Source organism: Mollisia scopiformis, assembly GCF_001500285.1.
Source record: "Mollisia scopiformis unplaced genomic scaffold LY89scaffold_18, whole genome shotgun sequence".
In the NCBI taxonomy this organism is placed as follows: domain Eukaryota; kingdom Fungi; phylum Ascomycota; class Leotiomycetes; order Helotiales; family Mollisiaceae; genus Mollisia; species Mollisia scopiformis.
The window spans coordinates 473100-489855 of record NW_017263598.1 but is presented as its reverse complement, the minus strand read 5'-3'; the positions used below and the strand labels follow the sequence as shown (position 1 = coordinate 489855).

At 48.1% G+C, this 16756-nt stretch overlaps 7 protein-coding genes across 7 annotated transcripts; 5 read left to right on the top strand and 2 right to left on the bottom strand.

The window, feature by feature from the left end:
• The first annotated feature begins 159 nt into the window (after window positions 1–159).
• LY89DRAFT_687178 (NAD-dependent deacetylase sirtuin-2) lies at window positions 160–1979 on the top strand. The gene has a single exon (XM_018215445.1). It carries the CDS (start codon window positions 334–336, stop codon window positions 1633–1635), a length of 1302 nt encoding a protein of 433 aa, XP_018068182.1. The 5' UTR covers window positions 160–333; the 3' UTR covers window positions 1636–1979.
• A 111-nt stretch (window positions 1980–2090) lies between these two features.
• Window positions 2091–4296, bottom strand: LY89DRAFT_698947 (uncharacterized protein; the record flags this gene model as incomplete). Its single annotated transcript, XM_018217016.1, has 4 exons — window positions 2091–3122; window positions 3175–3658; window positions 3714–3977; window positions 4085–4296. The coding sequence occupies 4 exons, from the start codon at window positions 4294–4296 to the stop codon at window positions 2091–2093; spliced, it is 1992 nt and encodes a 663-aa protein (XP_018068181.1).
• Window positions 4297–5347: 1051 nt separating this feature from the next.
• Window positions 5348–6664, top strand: LY89DRAFT_736822 (uncharacterized protein; the record flags this gene model as incomplete). The annotated part of the gene is made up of 1 exon (XM_018220173.1): window positions 5348–6664. One exon carries the CDS (start codon window positions 5348–5350, stop codon window positions 6662–6664), a length of 1317 nt encoding a protein of 438 aa, XP_018068180.1.
• A 1034-nt stretch (window positions 6665–7698) lies between these two features.
• LY89DRAFT_736821 (aquaporin-like protein) lies at window positions 7699–9622 on the top strand (the record flags this gene model as incomplete). Its single annotated transcript, XM_018220172.1, has 3 exons — window positions 7699–8709; window positions 8758–9187; window positions 9246–9622. The coding sequence occupies 3 exons, from the start codon at window positions 7699–7701 to the stop codon at window positions 9620–9622; spliced, it is 1818 nt and encodes a 605-aa protein (XP_018068179.1).
• A 415-nt stretch (window positions 9623–10037) lies between these two features.
• LY89DRAFT_672104 (uncharacterized protein) lies at window positions 10038–11228 on the bottom strand (the record flags this gene model as incomplete). Its single annotated transcript, XM_018213258.1, has 1 exon — window positions 10038–11228. One exon carries the CDS (start codon window positions 11226–11228, stop codon window positions 10038–10040), a length of 1191 nt encoding a protein of 396 aa, XP_018068178.1.
• Window positions 11229–13356: 2128 nt separating this feature from the next.
• Window positions 13357–13881, top strand: LY89DRAFT_672103 (uncharacterized protein; the record flags this gene model as incomplete). The annotated part of the gene is made up of 1 exon (XM_018213257.1): window positions 13357–13881. The coding sequence occupies one exon, from the start codon at window positions 13357–13359 to the stop codon at window positions 13879–13881; it is 525 nt and encodes a 174-aa protein (XP_018068177.1).
• A 433-nt stretch (window positions 13882–14314) lies between these two features.
• LY89DRAFT_147737 (putative D-lactate protein) lies at window positions 14315–16737 on the top strand. The gene is made up of 8 exons (XM_018205373.1): window positions 14315–14760; window positions 14814–14977; window positions 15062–15151; window positions 15218–15380; window positions 15464–15764; window positions 15898–16236; window positions 16287–16468; window positions 16522–16737. The coding sequence occupies exons 1-8, from the start codon at window positions 14452–14454 to the stop codon at window positions 16666–16668; spliced, it is 1695 nt and encodes a 564-aa protein (XP_018068176.1). The 5' UTR covers window positions 14315–14451; the 3' UTR covers window positions 16669–16737.
• The last annotated feature ends 19 nt before the right edge of the window (window positions 16738–16756 follow it).

Genomic DNA, 16756 nt, shown 5'->3' with positions numbered 1-16756 from the left:
TGAAAGCTTTTCTCGCTTTGTCGTGCCATCAGCAAAACCACTTATGAAGTAATACTGCAACAAAGTAAACGTGACTTTTCTGCCGAGGTAGCGAACGGGGAAACTTCGGGATGACGCCTGATATGACCTAAACCTCTTTCCTCGCAGCCTTACACCACTTCGGAACATCAACACCACGAAACACATCTTGAACTTCGAAACCAAAACTTCCGAACCTTTCCGTACCTCCACTTTCCCTTTGCACAGAATACCACCGCAACCATAAGTCGCAAAAACCGAAACCGCCATCCAAAAGGCAAAGGCTCCCAGCACGGCCACCAAAAACCACACAAGATGGGCCAAGCCGAGTCTCGCGAGCCGATCGACCCCAGCCAACCTCCCGAGACCCTGTCCTCCCGAACCCTCGAAGGAGTAGCCGAGTACATCAAAGATGGCCGACACAAGAGAATCGTCGTCATGACAGGAGCTGGCATTTCAACCTCAGCAGGAATCCCCGATTTCAGATCACCTGACACAGGTCTGTACGCCAACCTGCAGCGCCTCAACCTCCCGTTCGCCGAAGCTGTGTTCGATATCTCGTATTTCAGACAGAATCCCGATCCCTTCTACGTGCTCGCCAAGGAACTTTACCCGGGAAAGTTCTATCCGACGATTGCTCACGCTTTTATCGCGTTGCTGGATGAGAAGTTCCTTTTACAGATGCTGTTTACGCAGAATATCGATTGCTTAGAGCGCAGGGCTGGGGTACCGGGCGACAAGATCGTGGAAGCGCATGGCAGTTTTGCGACGCAGAGGTGTATTGAGTGTAAGACGGAGTACCCGGATGATTTGATGAAGAAAGCGATTGAGAGGGCGGAGGTACCGCATTGTGTGGTTCCGCAGTGCAATGGGCTGGTGAAGCCGGATATCGTGTTCTTTGGGGAGCAGCTGCCGGAAGCGTTTCATAAGAATAGACATGTGCCTGCGATGGCTGATTTGGTCATTGTTATGGGTACAAGTTTGACGGTGCAGCCGTTTGCTAGTTTGCCGGGCTTTGCGAGGGAGGGTGTACCGAGGGTTTTGATCAATAAGGAATCAGTGGGTGATCTTGGATGCCGGCTGGATGATGTGCTGGTTCTTGGAGATTGTGACACCGGTGTTCGAAAGTTAGCTGATGCATTGGGCTGGCGAGACGAACTGGAACAGCTCTGGCTGGAAGTTGGAGGAAAGGTGCCGGAGAGAGAAGCCGCGAGGTTGAAAGAGCAGAGAAAAGCCATGACGAAAGATGAAGCGCTCGAGGCCGAGATTGAGAAGCTTACTCGAGAAGTTGATGACACTTTGAAGGTGTCGAAGGATCATACGGAATGGGTCAACAAGAACTTGGCTGAGTCTGATGAGAAAGCTGCTTCCAAAGCTGCGAAGGATTCTGGTGGAACAATCACATCTGCCTCGGAACTACCGCCCAAGACCGAGGGTTTGAAGGAACCTCCGCCAACTCCAGCCAGCAACGAAAATACCCCTATCAACACAGAGAAAGTCGATAATGAAGCTCCAGCCAAAGCACCTGCAATCGATTCGAAAGCGATTCTCGATGTCACGCTGCCACACAACAGACCGAGTACTACCGAGGACAAGAAGCCACCTTCTCGGATCTGATGAGACACCTTTGGTGTGAAGCCTTCATCCAGACTTCCTTAAATGAACTTTAGCGGAGCATTGAGGTTTTGACTTTGCTTGTCACGGAAAGAAGGCCCTTAGACTAGGGACGAGTGTGAAACTTGTACGAGATGGCACAGAACGATTGTCTTATTAACGTAGTGTAGATCAATGATGAACATGAATGTCTCTTCATACTCTGAATAGAATGACCGTTATTATGTAACCTCGCCCTGGTCAGCCTCAGACGTCTATAACCTCTTCCACCGATTGGAGAAAGTGGGTTGTTTGGCCTGAATTCTATGACATTGAATTCGGAAAGATAGCACTTGATAGATTGTGACAACATTATAGTCTCAAGATATAAATTAGACATTCATCTATTCATTTATTCAAAAGTATATAATCTTCACCTCACCAACCCCCGCCTCCTCTTCTCCCTCCCTCCATACCTATCAAGGCAACCCCAAAAACAACGCCAACAACCTAGGAAAACTCGGCGTCCCCAACCCCGTAACCGGATCCCAGCCCTCCACCGCCGCAAACCCAGCACTCCCACACCCCGGATTGCTCCCATTCACAATATCATTCAACGCCCACGCATTCGCATACAGCGTCGGGTTGATAAACCCCACCGGCCCCTTCCCCACCGCCGTCCTCTCCTCATTAATCAACGTCACGACGCTCCCCCAAATCGGCGCCGCTAAACTGGTTCCCCACCAATGCCCCAGACTCTGGTTCACGTACGCCAGCAGCTCTGCTCCGTTCGCTGATACGTCGGGAAAGCCCCTACCGACGCGATTATAGAAACCCCCGTTCGCGCCGATGTTAGAAGCGTCGGCGTTGATGTAGTAGTACGGGAGACCCGGGTCGTGTTTCGCGAAATAGGTCGCGATGGCAGACTTCTGGTATTCCGGGACGGGGAAATAATTCGCAAAGCCGCCCGCGGAGCTAAACAACTCTGCGCTCGGGCCCAGATCGGCTTGCATGGCGCTCTCGCGATCGAGGATCGTTTGGTCGTCGTACAGGCGTGTGGCGCCGACGTTGGTTACGTAGGGACAGGTCGGGAACGAGGGGTTGTAGACGGTGGAGTCGTTGCCCAGACAGCCGTTGTCGGAGTCGTCGCCGGGGAAGGAGGCTACGCCGTAGTCGCCGGAGGCCCAGACGAAGGTGTGGCCTTGGAGGCCGAGTTTGAGGAATTCGTTGCATTGCCGGCGGGTGTAGTTTAGGGGCGCGTCGTACTCGGAGACGCCGTAGGAGACGGATATCACGCGGGTGGGCGTGTAGGTCCCGCATGCGAGGGGGCCTTTGTATCCACCTGGTGCGGGATCGGGGTAGACGGCGTCGACACCGGGAGAGTCACCGGTTATGTTGTAGGCCGTGTAGGTGCAGTAGGAGCCATCGAGGGCGTCGAGGAAGGTGTTGAAGCCACCGTCGGTGAAGGCTTCGATGTTGTCGTCTACTTGGTAAAGAGTGACGGTTTGTGGCTACCAAACATTAGGAGATATCCCTAGGTATTCATGTTTTGGAAGGACTTACATAGATCAGAGAAAATGTAAGATCCATATCAATATCCGATTCTCCAGTATTATACTCGCTGCCTGGAGCCACAGGCGCTTCTCCTCCATCTATACTGTCCAACTTGGGGTGTGTTCCCTGTGGTACATTTAGCGCATATGCAGCAAAGAATGAGTTCAAATCTGCCTGAGAGTAGATGTCACCGCTTTCATACAAACCCATGATATTGACGTCATCCTTGATATAAGCATTGGGGATATCATAGAGCGCTTTGATACAAGTGGGCGTGATGTTGCGACCACATGCTTGAAGATCGGGTGGGAGAGACCCAGCTCCGGGTGGAAATGTCCAGTGCGGATCATGCGGGTAATGGGACTTGTAGGGACCAGGCTTGTTGTGTAGGGGAGTGGAGCGCTCAACGAGGGAACGTTTGAGTGATGCGGAGAGTTTGACACCTGGGGTTATGTAGTCAACGTGCTCTCGGATGTGCTCTGGGAGAGAGTATCTGGTGGGGGTCGTTAGCACATAGCTGTATACATTGTTCAACGTGGGAGACTCACTCATCACACCCAACCCTCACAGCTCCAGAATCAGAATGAATGTGCTCATGGTACTCGGTTCGGAACAGATCTTCTGCCTTCCAAGCAGGAATGTTCATTGCAAGCCATCCTTTGTTGTCGGAGTGAACAATGTCAATTGGTCTAACCCCAGCCGAGATCAGCCAATCGCGGACCGCTTGGACGGCAGCTTGTGCTGGAGCAAAGGCGTCGTGGACTTCTTCGGCTGTCCAATGTTTGCCGAAGTTTGGCGAGTCGGGGTGTGAACTGGGTAATTGTTAGAATCTTGTGATGTGAAATGATCAAAGGTTCAACGTCGTCCGAACGAGTTCTCAAGGCACGGAAATCGAAGAGATGAGAAATGATTAACTTACACGTCCATCAAGTACTCGTATCCATTATCGAGGTTATCCTGGGTCAGGCCAATTCGAACTGGTAGAATCGCATCACTCTCAACCCGGCCTCCTCTTTCCCAAAGCCGTGGCAACGAAGACCGCTTCTCATGAAGTACATGAGTCGAAGGAGTTGGAATCGCATGGCATCCAACTCCGAAAGCGACAATCGCAGCAATCAATTGACACTTCATCTTGACTCAATTGTGAATTTGCAGTCAATTGACAAAGGTTAGCAGCTCCCGTCGCTGCAGCAGGGGCAGCTCGCCCTTTGTAAACAAATCCAGCTCATGACCTCGGAGCTCTTTGACTGCTGATCCCAAGAATTCTGGGAAGCTGCACCCTGTAGCTACAGCTTATCTTGGCCGATACTGTAAGCTGCAGGACCTGACGGTCTTTGCCCAATGCAGGTTCGTTCCCGGCAACGAGCTGCTCAATTCGGCAACGCTCCCGAAAGCGGTCGGCAGAGCCCTGCTTACATTGTGGACTGCGGGGTTTATCACTGGATGCCATGCATGCGAGATTTGGTGCGTGCATAGACTTGGCTGACAGCTCCACTGCGCTAGAGGCAATTAGGCAGTCTGTAAGGTACGATCCCATCTCCGCAAGGCTTATCTTCGAATGAGAAATCCAGTGATAAGAGATGATCGAATGCATTTGCCAATGAATATGAAAAGAGACTTTCCTTTCTGCTAAATTGGATTGCCAAGTGCAATGTTATTTGTTGCGCGTTCACTTGGACTGAAATTCAGCATTCAATGAGTTCGGCTCGTGATCCGAGAACGAAGAACAAGAATATAGAATGACACAATTCAAAGTCTGTACACCCTAGACCTAGTCAAGAGACTCTCAATTGGGGTATCAAGCATAACAACTCCATCAAAGGCTTGAAAAGACATGAGCAGCACTTGACAAAACAAATAAAGAATGTTGTGGTATTTGCAAAGAGTAGCACTCGACAAAGCAAATAAGGAATGCTTATTTCTTCTGTCTGGGCTTTATCAAGAACAATGCCATTGTTGAAATTTCATCACAGGAAGGGCTGTCCTTTAAACAGGAGAACAATATAGGGAATGTGAACAATGTCGTTGTCTTGAATATAAAACATACTCCCCGAGAAGACATGAGGAAGCATACCAAAACAGACTCAGCAACACTCAACAACTACAACGTTTGATACTTATCAGACCTTACTCGCTACTTCTCAACACTTCAAAACCGCAACTTAAACCAAAAACTTACAAGATGGAGAACATGACCTTTCAAGAGTTCTGTGACACGGAGCTCAGAACTATGGCTTTCCCTTCTGCAGACGAAGCTCTTCGCATGAATCTAGACTCTTATGAGGCATTGATTAGCAGAAAACCAGAGCTTCTTCGAGACTTCCAATATCTGCGCGAACAGTACACTACCGCTGTGCCGGACCTGGCCGAGCTTCCTGCTGCCTCTTTAGGCGTGGCTGTGGGTTCATACAACCATTTGGACACCTTCATCGAAGCTTGCCGCCGGGATGAAAAGCTCTTGGCATTGATACATGAGAATATGTTCAACGACGTGGTAGCCTACAAGTGGGCAGCTGGGTTGGAAATAGAGGAAAGAGATGCACCGCCACAATGGCTGCGAAATTCATTCGAACGATCGGTTGAGGTCCAGGCCGAGAAGATCAGGCGATGGATGTATGGCCAGCCACATAGAGATGAGAGCCATGTGGCTTTTACGGCAGGCATTAGATCTCGCATCTACCAGCTGGTAGACGAGTCTGAAAACTACCAATGGAGTGACGGAAACCGAATTCCTGATGAGCTCCTGCCTCTGGTGCCACTTCTCTCTCGAGACATCGCGCTCAACATCTTGCCTTCTGTAAATTGGGTTGAACCAGAGTTGGCGGCGGCTGTGACCCTGCTGCGCGAAGCCAAAAGCGCTGGACTTCGGGAGCAACTGCCGTTTCAGCCAATGGACTTCTTCGACGATACACCCCATAGAGACTACATAGTGTTGGGAAATCTCATCGTGGACACAAGATACCATAGTCCTCAGTCCGAACGTCCAATGGAGAGTCTTGAGAGTCTTTTCGAACCTGCTACGCGCCATGATGCTGAGTCAATCATCGACCCGGAGTTTGATGACTCTACCGAGTCCGAATTTTCGACGGTGGATGATGATTACCAGTCTGAATCCCAAGAGGAGGACATTCACGAGACAGCTCTCGAGGACTGGATTGAATTCTTAGCCTCCGCTCCTACCCCCCACTCGAACGATCCAGATCCACCTCGCCAAGTTATCCTTGACCATTACTGGGACGTCGCTAACCACGAAAACACCCCTGAGGCGATTCGAGCAGTGCTCATCGACTTGGCAGACCAGTCTGAGTCCGAAGATGAGGATTCTCACGTGAGAGTCCGCGAGGACTGGTTCGAGCGAGGTAATATTCTAGAGGACCGTCGTCCACAGTATCTCGGACCTGCTCGACATCCTTGGGACACTGACAGCGAAGACGAGGACGAGAATGACAACCGTTCATACTTCGAGAATGACAGTGACAGCGACGCTTTAGAGTTCTAAGCTCCAGTGACCCACACAAAGAGAGGACAAAGTAGGACGCGGAGGTAAGTCAGACAAGCAAACATTTTCTTCATCAGTGTGATGACCAAGTGGTTATTGCGCTTGCAACGAACAACATCTTCCACAAGCGTGGATATAGATTGATAGAACAGAACCAGATTGAACAATGTACATATAAACATAAAAAAACAAACACCTTCTCAGACTTCAACAGTGAAACATGCGCATTTGATCGTAACCACAAACAAATTCGAGCCTTAGAACAAAGACGATACCCAGTGCTACTTCGAGTGATCTGCCGGGCTGAAGCTCACTATGATAACAAAGGCGCTTTTCAGCCTCAAAAAACTGCAATTCCGATGTTGCTATCTATCCTCAAGTCACTGAGTCATCAGGTCCGGAACGGGATGCGGTTTGGTGCGAAGGAAAACGTTTTTCAAACGGGTGAGGGCATTCATAGCATTAATAGAATGACATGCTGGACAAATGACTGCAGCACAGCGATATGTCATCTTGTCGATATTGATTCATGTGTTGGTATTGATCAGTACAAATTACGCAGTGAAGTTGGAAGAAAGGTAACCGGAAGGCTAGATTCGGTAAAGCTTCATATACTGAACACGTGATCTCAATGCGGCTCTTGCCACTCGTAAATTTCCTCGTTGGACTACCTAGATAGGAGCTGTCTCCGTTGACCCATCGTCTCCACTGTCAACCGCCACAGTTTTTCATACGAATCAGATTTGAAGCTCATTCAAGCCACAAACACCATGGCAGACTATAAGTGTAGCTCTGGCGATCAATCCACAATTGCTATCGAATTGAAACTCATGTTGACGCATTTGGATGTGCTTTGAACCGTTGCTCCACAAAACACTCTTCAAATTTCCTCATGACGATTCCAATGGGTAATGTAGGTATCTGCCAGGAATTCTATAAGCGGTGAGTTTCTGGTAAGTATAATTAAGAGCATTTTCTCAACATTTTCCGTGCTATTATTTTCTTCAAATTTCCTTTTCATGGAGTCTTCAAGAATGGCAGCAAGCCAGGCCAGAGAATCACAACCAAATAGACCAGAAGCCGAATCTACGAACCGTACAAACAGAAAAACACGACCATCCAATTCCTCTAGACAGCGAGAGACGACATCCAAACAGTCTACGAACACTCAAAAGACTCAAAGAGCAAGCCACTGCCCCAATCGACCAAATCATCCAACTCTCCACAGTGCATTACCTCGAAATCTCCCTTCCAGACTGCCACCTCTACAACGACCGCAATACTCACTCGCAGGGAATGTTGGTCCGCAAGCCCATGCCCCGAGCTATGTCGATCCAAGATACTACGACTGCAATCCAAGTTATCGAAAGCAGAAAGACGCACCAGTATGGGGGCTTGCAAAACCTCTACCAAGAGTCGTCCGGCCTGGGATGCGGAAAGGCGGTCATGATACACGAGAGAAAGATGGAGTGGTAGAGAACATGGATGCGGAGATAGATGCACCAGGCAGTGCTGAGGCAATTCCACAAGTAGGGATGATTGATGAGCAGAGACAAGGGGAAGGGAAAAATCCAATTGAAGAGAAGGCAAGGACTGAAGCGGACCGTGGCTATGGACATCAGATCCGGCAAGGAAAAGGCAGACAGCAAAGCAGGAGAAGTGGGAATATCGCTGGCCGTCTAAGATCCGAGACCAGTGTGGTGGATCGCTATGGTACACCAAAAGATGAAAGAAGTAATCCATTGGAAGAGTGGAGGTCTCGGACTACCTCTCCAGGCTCGGATCCATTTGATGATGCCAAGGGGGATATGGCCAATAGGAGGCTTAGCTATTTGTCAAGCTTGAGGGAAATTCCAACAGGTCAACCCTCTGTCTATGATTGTCAGGAGCAAGCAGACATTGATCTGGAAGCTGGGAACAATATTGATGATTGGCCTCTAGAAGATGGCGAGGCAGAAGAATATATAAGAGAAGAGGAGGACATGCATAACAGCTGGCCTTCAATACGAGCCCGATTCCGAGAACCACTGGCAGAGTGTCTAGCAGTAAGTTATCGCTCTTCTGTCAAATTATAACAGCTACCCAAATTCCAGACCATGATAGCCATCCTTATTGGGCTTTCCACCAATCTTTCTGTTCAAACGTCAAACAATACGAAAGGAACCTACTTCTCTGAAAACTGGGCATGGGGTCTAGGCGTCACCATTGGGATCTACATAGCAGGCGGCATTTCAGGAGGTCATCTCAACCCCGCCATTTCCTTGACTCTCTGCCTTTACCGTGGCTTCCCTCTTCGGAAAGCAGGAATATACATCTCAGCTCAAATCCTGGGTGCTCTCATCGCTGGTCTTCTTGCATGTGGAATCTACAAAGACGCCATCCTCCATTTCGACTCTGAAGCGGCGTCACAGGTGCTGAAGGAGTTTCGACAACACCAGTTGGACTCTATGCTGGTGGAACCGGATTATCATTCTACTCGCAACCAGCAGACTTCGCCGGTGCAGGAGCAGCATTCGCCAATGAGTTCTTGGCCTATCTTGTGCAATTCTTGCCTTGGGAGACGATTCAAATGCACCTCCAGGAGCAGGAATGCATGCTTTTATCGTAGGTCTCCTCGTCACAGCTCTGACAATGGCGTTTGGCTTTAACACTGGGGCATGCTTGAACCCAGCGAGGGATTTCGGACCAAGGTTAGCAACTGCAATGGTTGGTTATGGAGGAAGTGTTTTCACGGTTCGAGATGCGTGGTGGTTTTATGGTGCTTGGGGCGCAACGATTACTGGGGCTCTGGCTGGTGGTGGTCTTTATGATCTTGCTATTTTTGTGGGAGGTGAGAGTCCGATCAATTATCCTAGGGGCAGGAGGAGGAAGGTCCAGAGGAAGTGCCAAGGAGGGTTTGAAGATGAGGTGGTGGATTTTCAAGAAGGATATGGAAAGAGGTGTCAAGAGGCAAGTTGACAGGGAGGTGAAGGAGGGATGATAAAGTGCGTGTGCCATCGGACAGGTAATTACATGTTTAATGCTTTCATTAAGCCACCAAAGCCCAGGAGCACCATTCAATGTCACAATCAGCGGGAAAGAGTCTTTTTCTGAAAATCAAATTGCATGCCGTTTATGTATGGTGCGTACTAATCTCCTGCCCCAGATATCTGAGTCCACTGACGCGCAGCGAAAGTAGTGCTCAGAAATTGTCTACAAATCTGTAACCAGAGATGAGTAATGGCGAACGAAGCTTTCCGTCTTACCCTCGATGAATCTCCTCAATCATTCTCTCCGATACAAATCTCCTCGATGCTTCTCCCCGATACAAGTCTCCTCGATGCATCTCCCAATACTGCTGCCAACACTTCTCCGCAATACCAAACGTACACAATCATTGCTCTGCCTTCTCAAGGATAACCTGAACCATCTGGAACATCTCCTTCGCCTCGTCCTTGAACTCCGTGCCCATCTTGCGAACGAACTTGTCTGGGTGCCATCTGAGACGCTCTCTCTTGAGTCTCTCGATCCATTGCTCGCCCTCGACATGAACGCCGCTGCCTCTTAACACTCGCAAGACATCATGGTGACAGATGCCCAACTTCTCGCCTCGAACACAATCGCGAGTATGGCCACAGACTTCGGCTTTGATGACTGGGAAGCTGACTTCTTCATCGAACAGGTCCTTGATGGTTTCGGCGGCGAAGAACTCCTTGCAATTGGCGTTCCACTCAACATACTCCTCGCTTGCATCCGGGACGACTTGCTCTGCGACATGAGCGTTCAAAGCCTTCCATGCCTTCTTCTCTTCATCTTCAGCCTTCGTAATGACCTCTGGGGCCTTGTCCTTCTTCTCCATTGACTTGTAATCAGGCATGTTGATCTTTCCACCGCTCGAGACCTCTTCGGCGACGAAGTCACTGTCGTAGCTGGGATCATCGCGCTCGATCTTTCGCTTGTACGCCTCTTCCATAGAATACTTTGCGTCAGGATCTTCACCGTAGAAGTCGTGCGCATTTCCACCGCCCTCGCTATCGTCGTCTTCGCTGCCTTCCTCGCCATAATCGTCGCCGCGCTGAGCAAGTTGCTTGTTGCCTGCAAGTCGGTCGTAGAGAGACACTTGGCCTTCAACTTCATCATCTTCATCTTCGGATTCACCTTCGCTGGTGCGCAACTCTTCTTCCCACTCGTTCTCTTCGTCGTCGTGGAGGAACCACTCTGGGCGCTTCTCTGGGGCGGTCTTCCGAGCCTTCTTCTTGGCTGGTCGCTCGTACTCGGAGTCCGACTCTTCTTCATCTTCGTCGTCGCTGCCGGACACCCACCAGTCCGGAAGGTCCTGGTTGGCTGGCTTGACTGGTGGAGGGGAGGAGGGTGGGGTGACGTGCTTTCTCTTCGTGCCGCGAGATTGCTCGGCAGAGGAAGAGGACTTGGCCGGGGAAGCCTCCTTGGCTGGAGGAGAGGACTTGACTTGATGGAATACCATCATTTCTGGTTCGACCGATCTGGCACGCTTTGAAAGCGTGACAGGCTCGGAGACATCGTCAGCTGGCTCTGACGCAGCGCGCTTTCTCTTGAGGTCGGACATCTTGGTCCGTTGCTGTTGTTGAGGTTGAGGTTGTTGAGAATGCGTTTCTTAAGAAAGAAAGTTGCGAAAACTGGAAATTTGGAAGAAGGTATATCAAATCCACTAGCGTCGCTTAATGAAGACAATGGGAGGGCTTAGCTTCAAGGACAATGGCTTCGCTTAATGGAGACAATGGAAAGCCTCGCGTTAGCTTCAAATTCAGCCTCGCCCGTTCAATGCAATGGGATGACGTTGCTTTCAAGGAAAATGTCCTCGAATAATAAAGACAATAGCAAGCTTTCTATTGTGGGAGTTGAGCAAGCTGGTGGTGGATTGGCTAGGAGCCTAAGTAAGGAACGGACAACATACTTTCAACTTTATGGAGTATCTATGTTACCTGTAATTGGGGATCATAAACAGTTTTAAAGTACCAACATAGATCGGAGTATGGGGGTCTTTCTTTGTCAACATCAAAGTTGCGCTATCGGTGAGATACTCACGCTCGTTAATTTGGTTTCTTGGAAAGAAATGAACGAATGACAAAGGCAGAGACAATGAGCTGATGCGGTGCATTGTATCGGCTCTTTGCTTATTGGGAATTTGGGACATGTTGAGGTTGCGTTATGAAAGAGGCTTTGGTTTATAGGACTTAGTCAATAGCATGCATCTGCATTGGAAGAGTATTCAGTGTCCTACAAGTAGAAGAGTCTAGAGTACGGCCTGGACAAGATCTGTGTTCTTTGGCAGTAAATTTTCAACTCAACGGCTATTGACATCCAACTGAAGCCTCAATGGTGTGAAAGATATTGGGTAATGTTAAGTTCGACCAAGGTTACTCAGCCAAGACCTAAGATTGTTGCATAAATGTCATACTCTCTTGAGGTTAAGTATTGTTGTGGCCTTGCTACCTTTGACCTAGCCACACTTTAGTCATAGAGTAATCATCACGAAGAAAGTTGTATTCATATACTGCCTGGATGAAAACTCGACAGTTCATTCTACAGCGCAGTACGGCATACAGATTCTGGACTCGTTGAAAAATAATGTCATCTCACTGGATGGCAGAATGAGAAAGTAGTCAAATGCGCTCATCTGGTCCAAGGATGAAGCTGCTCACCACTGCACATCGCGAAGTCCAGCATAAGGACAATAGTGACACATTCTCCTCTCAATTCGTTCCCCTTCCTTTGCCTGCATAGTTCCTCGCCTCACAGCTTCCCGTCGAAGATTGTATTGTAGTACCTACATCATTTGATTTTCGAAAAAGTCTTCGAGTTCTCCAGAAGTCTGAAGGGTATGCAGCAGCTCCGAAATGCGCTCCTTGTTGTGGACGAGGCTATGCTCCCCATTTCCCTACTCAACACTTCAGCCAAGTGGCCACCACGATTTAGGTCATGTTCAAAGTATCATAGCCAGCGATTGGATCAACTCCAGTTCATCGTTTTGCGTCAGACAGACTGGAAATCAATTAATCATAAATGGTAATAGCCAGTTCCCCTTTCCTGCTCTCTCGCTCACGAATAGCGAGCCAAGAAGGAGAACCGCCTATTAGAGGGCATGGTCACGAGAAGCTTACAACTGATCAGTGATCTATGAAAAACGGTTTGTCTAACAAGATCAGTAATCATGTTGGACTAGTAAGCAAGCCGAATTAGTGATCGAATGTCAAGATATGAGATGTTTTGGCGAGATTAAGCATAGATTCAAATTTCTGGAGAAACGTGAATGCAGGTCATACGACGGTATCATTCATTGCAACCTAAGTTTGTTAAACAAGACTTTAAACTGAACGTCAACAGGTTTTTGTTTTGCTAGATGTGGAAGAAGGGACGGACGAGATCCAGATAATTGTGATTAGTAGTGATGCAAGACAGTCGGCGATAACGCATGAAGATGACAGTATTCGGACTTGGTCAATTGCACCGAGGCCAGAGCCTTGGAAACCAGAGACTAGTCGAAGGTACAACACACATATATATAGGCATAGGCCTCTTTATCTACTTTCAATTCGAAAGCCTGAGCGCAAGTTTGAACACATCACCTCCCTGGTGAGCAACGTCAGGCAAGTAAGTGCTTTACACCGGCACAAGTTCAAAATCTAAGTATTGACTGTGAACACAGAATTTATCCCAGGTCAAAGATAGCAAACATGTCCAACATCAAGTGTGGCCCCACCATAACTTCCAAAGCCATAACTCACCATGGTGAATGGAACGAAGAATCTCGCGCCATACCTGCTATCAACTTTTTCGAGAAGTACGACGCTGTTGTGACAGCTGGCGACCTTTCGGGCTCATATCACGACTGGTTTGCACCAAGTGCTCGATTCTACGCCAACACAGGTGTTACTTTGCATAGCGGAGCTGAGATTTGGGACTTTATGAAAAGCCTATCATTGTTTGGCGCTTACGAGATCATTACAACCAACCGAATTACCACAGTAATAATTGGAGGCCACGAAAGGGGGGATCGCTTGATCCATCAATCAGACACGGTTTTCTACCCTAAGGAAGGAAAGGATAAAGGCATTGGCATTCCGATTAGAAGAACTATCGAGTTCGTTTCTGGCCCGAGCGAGGTTCATGGCCAAGGAACAGACGGTTTGCAGTATTTTGTAGGGAAAACGTTCTGGGATACACATGTTTTGAAGGCCCAAGTGAACCAAGTGATCTGAAAAGGGTGGTGTGACAACATCTAATGCAAATTAAGAGCGGCAGAGCCAAGAGAAAGCAGAGAGGGTGAAGGATAGCAGACTGATCGAGTACACAAGTTGTGTGAACCAAAATATATTACACCATCAATTTGTTTCAATATTTCGACATGCTTTGATTGTTCTGATGTTAGTCATGAGTGGGGCGCTTCGCTTCCATCCATCCCCTTTTCAGTGTTCCTTGCACTTTCACAACCAAAGTCCCAGAGATACTGAATTTTTACAGCGATTTTCTGACATTAGCTAAAAGGTTCAATTCTTCCCTGATGAGTATGTTGTACAGCATATCACCATACTCTCTTGATTTGTGCCTCAGGCCGAGACCCCGCACTCAAGCCTCCACAAGCTCGAAGCGAGGAACAAGCTTGATCCACTCTTGAAATTCTCCTCTCCCAGACTCTGATCGGCAAATCGCAGGCCACAAGAGATGAGCCTCCATACTTGAGCGCTCTTTTATCAGACACTATTTAGACTACAGTAAGTTCCAACACTAACTCGTGACGACGACCATTCAATATTTATCACCGAATAAAGATGGCTACCCCTATGCGAACGTCGACAAGGATAGCCACAAGAACTACTCAATGCCTACGAAATCGGCATAAACCTCTGTCTCGGTGGAACAACACATCATCATCATCATCATCATCATCATCAGCTTCGAAAGGTACAAGATCTCCTCTTTCGGCTGCATTCAATGCCGCAGTACAAGGGATAGCTTTTGGGTCAACTCTTGGAGGAACGTTATGGCTTTACAACTATCTTGGCAAAAGAGATATTGACTGCTCTTGGGCAACAAAGTTTTCTGCTCCGAAGTACGCAAGTGTGAAAGAGATGCAGGCTGTGAGTCCCTGCCGCTCTATGTCGTAGTGGAATTTCCTGAGTCATGTGATTAGGCTATCGAAGAGATTCGGAAAGCTCTCGGCGGTGATAATGTCAGTGTAGACGATGAAATATTGAAAGCTCATGGGTACTCGGAATGGTCACCTGCGAACATTGATACTCTGCCCGTTGCTGTTGTGTATCCAAAGTCGACCGAAGAAGTATCGCAGATTATGAAGTAAGTCTTCAGGTCCTATTTCCTCCACATTTCTTTAGCTAGAGAGTGGATTATATACGTTGAGTCACACTAAAATGATGATAGAACATGTCACAAGTACAAAGTACCCGTCATTGGGTATTCTGGAGGGAGCAGTCTTGAAGGCAATTACTCAGCACCGCATGGAGGTATCAGGCACGTCCTATCTGGCCCAAGACACCCTGACTTATTTTTGGAACATGCGCTGATATCATGGCATAGTGTTGATTTCATGCATATGGACGCTATAGTGAAAGTCCATGAAGAAGATATGGATGTTGTGGTTCAGCCAGCAGTCGGATGGGTAGATCTCAACAAGAAGATTGCTGGCAGCGGCCTTTTCTTCCCCGTAGATCCTAGTCCGAGTGCTAAGATTGGCGGTATGGTACGTGTTTCTCTATTTTGACGTTGGTCAAGATTTTGTGGCACCTGAATGAATCTTATGGACGCAAAATAACTTTTCCACAGGTTGGTACCAATTGCAGCGGAACAAATGCTGTTCGTTACGGTACCATGAAAGACTGGGTGCTGAATCTTACTGTTGTCTTAGCTGATGGAACAATCATCAAGACTAGGAATCGACCTCGGAAGTCTGCAGCGGGCTACAATTTAAATGGCATATTTGTTGGATCTGAAGGAACGCTAGGCTTGGTTACTGAGATCACACTGAAATTGGCTGTCTTTCCAAAGCATTTCAGTGTAGCAGCAGCGACATTTCCCACAATACGAGATGCTGCTGATACAGCATCCGCTGTGATGCGTGCTGGAGGTAAGCTTATACGCTTGGTTGTGATTTCCGCTCCTTGGCAAAGTGTATGACTCTTCGAGAGCTCAGCTCCTATCCTCTCACATGGCTCTTCACCACTCAGAACATCTATGAACCAGTGCTGACAGAACGTTAGTCCCCGTAGCAGCCCTCGAATTCTTGGACGAGGTCCAAATGGCAGTTCTAAACAAAGGCGGCTGGACCGCACCTCTGACTTTCGAAGAGAAACCAACCTTGTTCTTCAAGTTTTCCGGCACGAAAGCCAGCGTAGCAGATAATGTCAAGGAAGTCGAAACTATATCAAAAACTCATAAAGGTGGCGCTTTCCGTTATGCAAAGAACGAGAAGGAGCAGGAAATCATCTGGTCTGGGAGGAAACAGGCTTTGTGGAGTTTACTTGCTGCGAGACCTGAGGGCACAGAACTATGGACTACAGATATAGCGGTTCCGTATTCGAGTTTGGCTACTATGATTGGTGAGTTTCTTTGCATGGAATTAAAGAGTCTCCTGACTGACGATGAGCAGAGGCATCGACAAAGAGCTTGAAAGAACTTGGTTTGTTTTCCTCGATTGTTGGGCATCTTGGTGATGGAAATTTTCATGAAGCTATAATGTATCACAAGACCGATCCTGTGGAATCTGCCGCTGTTGCAAAACATGTCAAAAATATGATAGGACGTGCTTTGGAAATGGATGGCACCTCTACCGTGAGTAAACCATACCTTTAATGTCGAGTTGGAAAAGAAACTGACAGGAGTAGGGTGAGCATTCAATTGGATATTTTAAGAAAGAGGAACTGCTTCAGGAAGTTGGACCTGATACATTAGGGGTGATGAAAAGTATCAAACAAGCATTGGATCCGCATTGGCTACTAAATCCAGGGAAGATTTTCGATACCCCAGCCTGAAATTTAAAGTCGAATTGTATATTCAAGGAAGCAATTTTCTGGATCGTTATTTTGGCGTCACCTAGAAGATACAATGTAGAATAGAGGA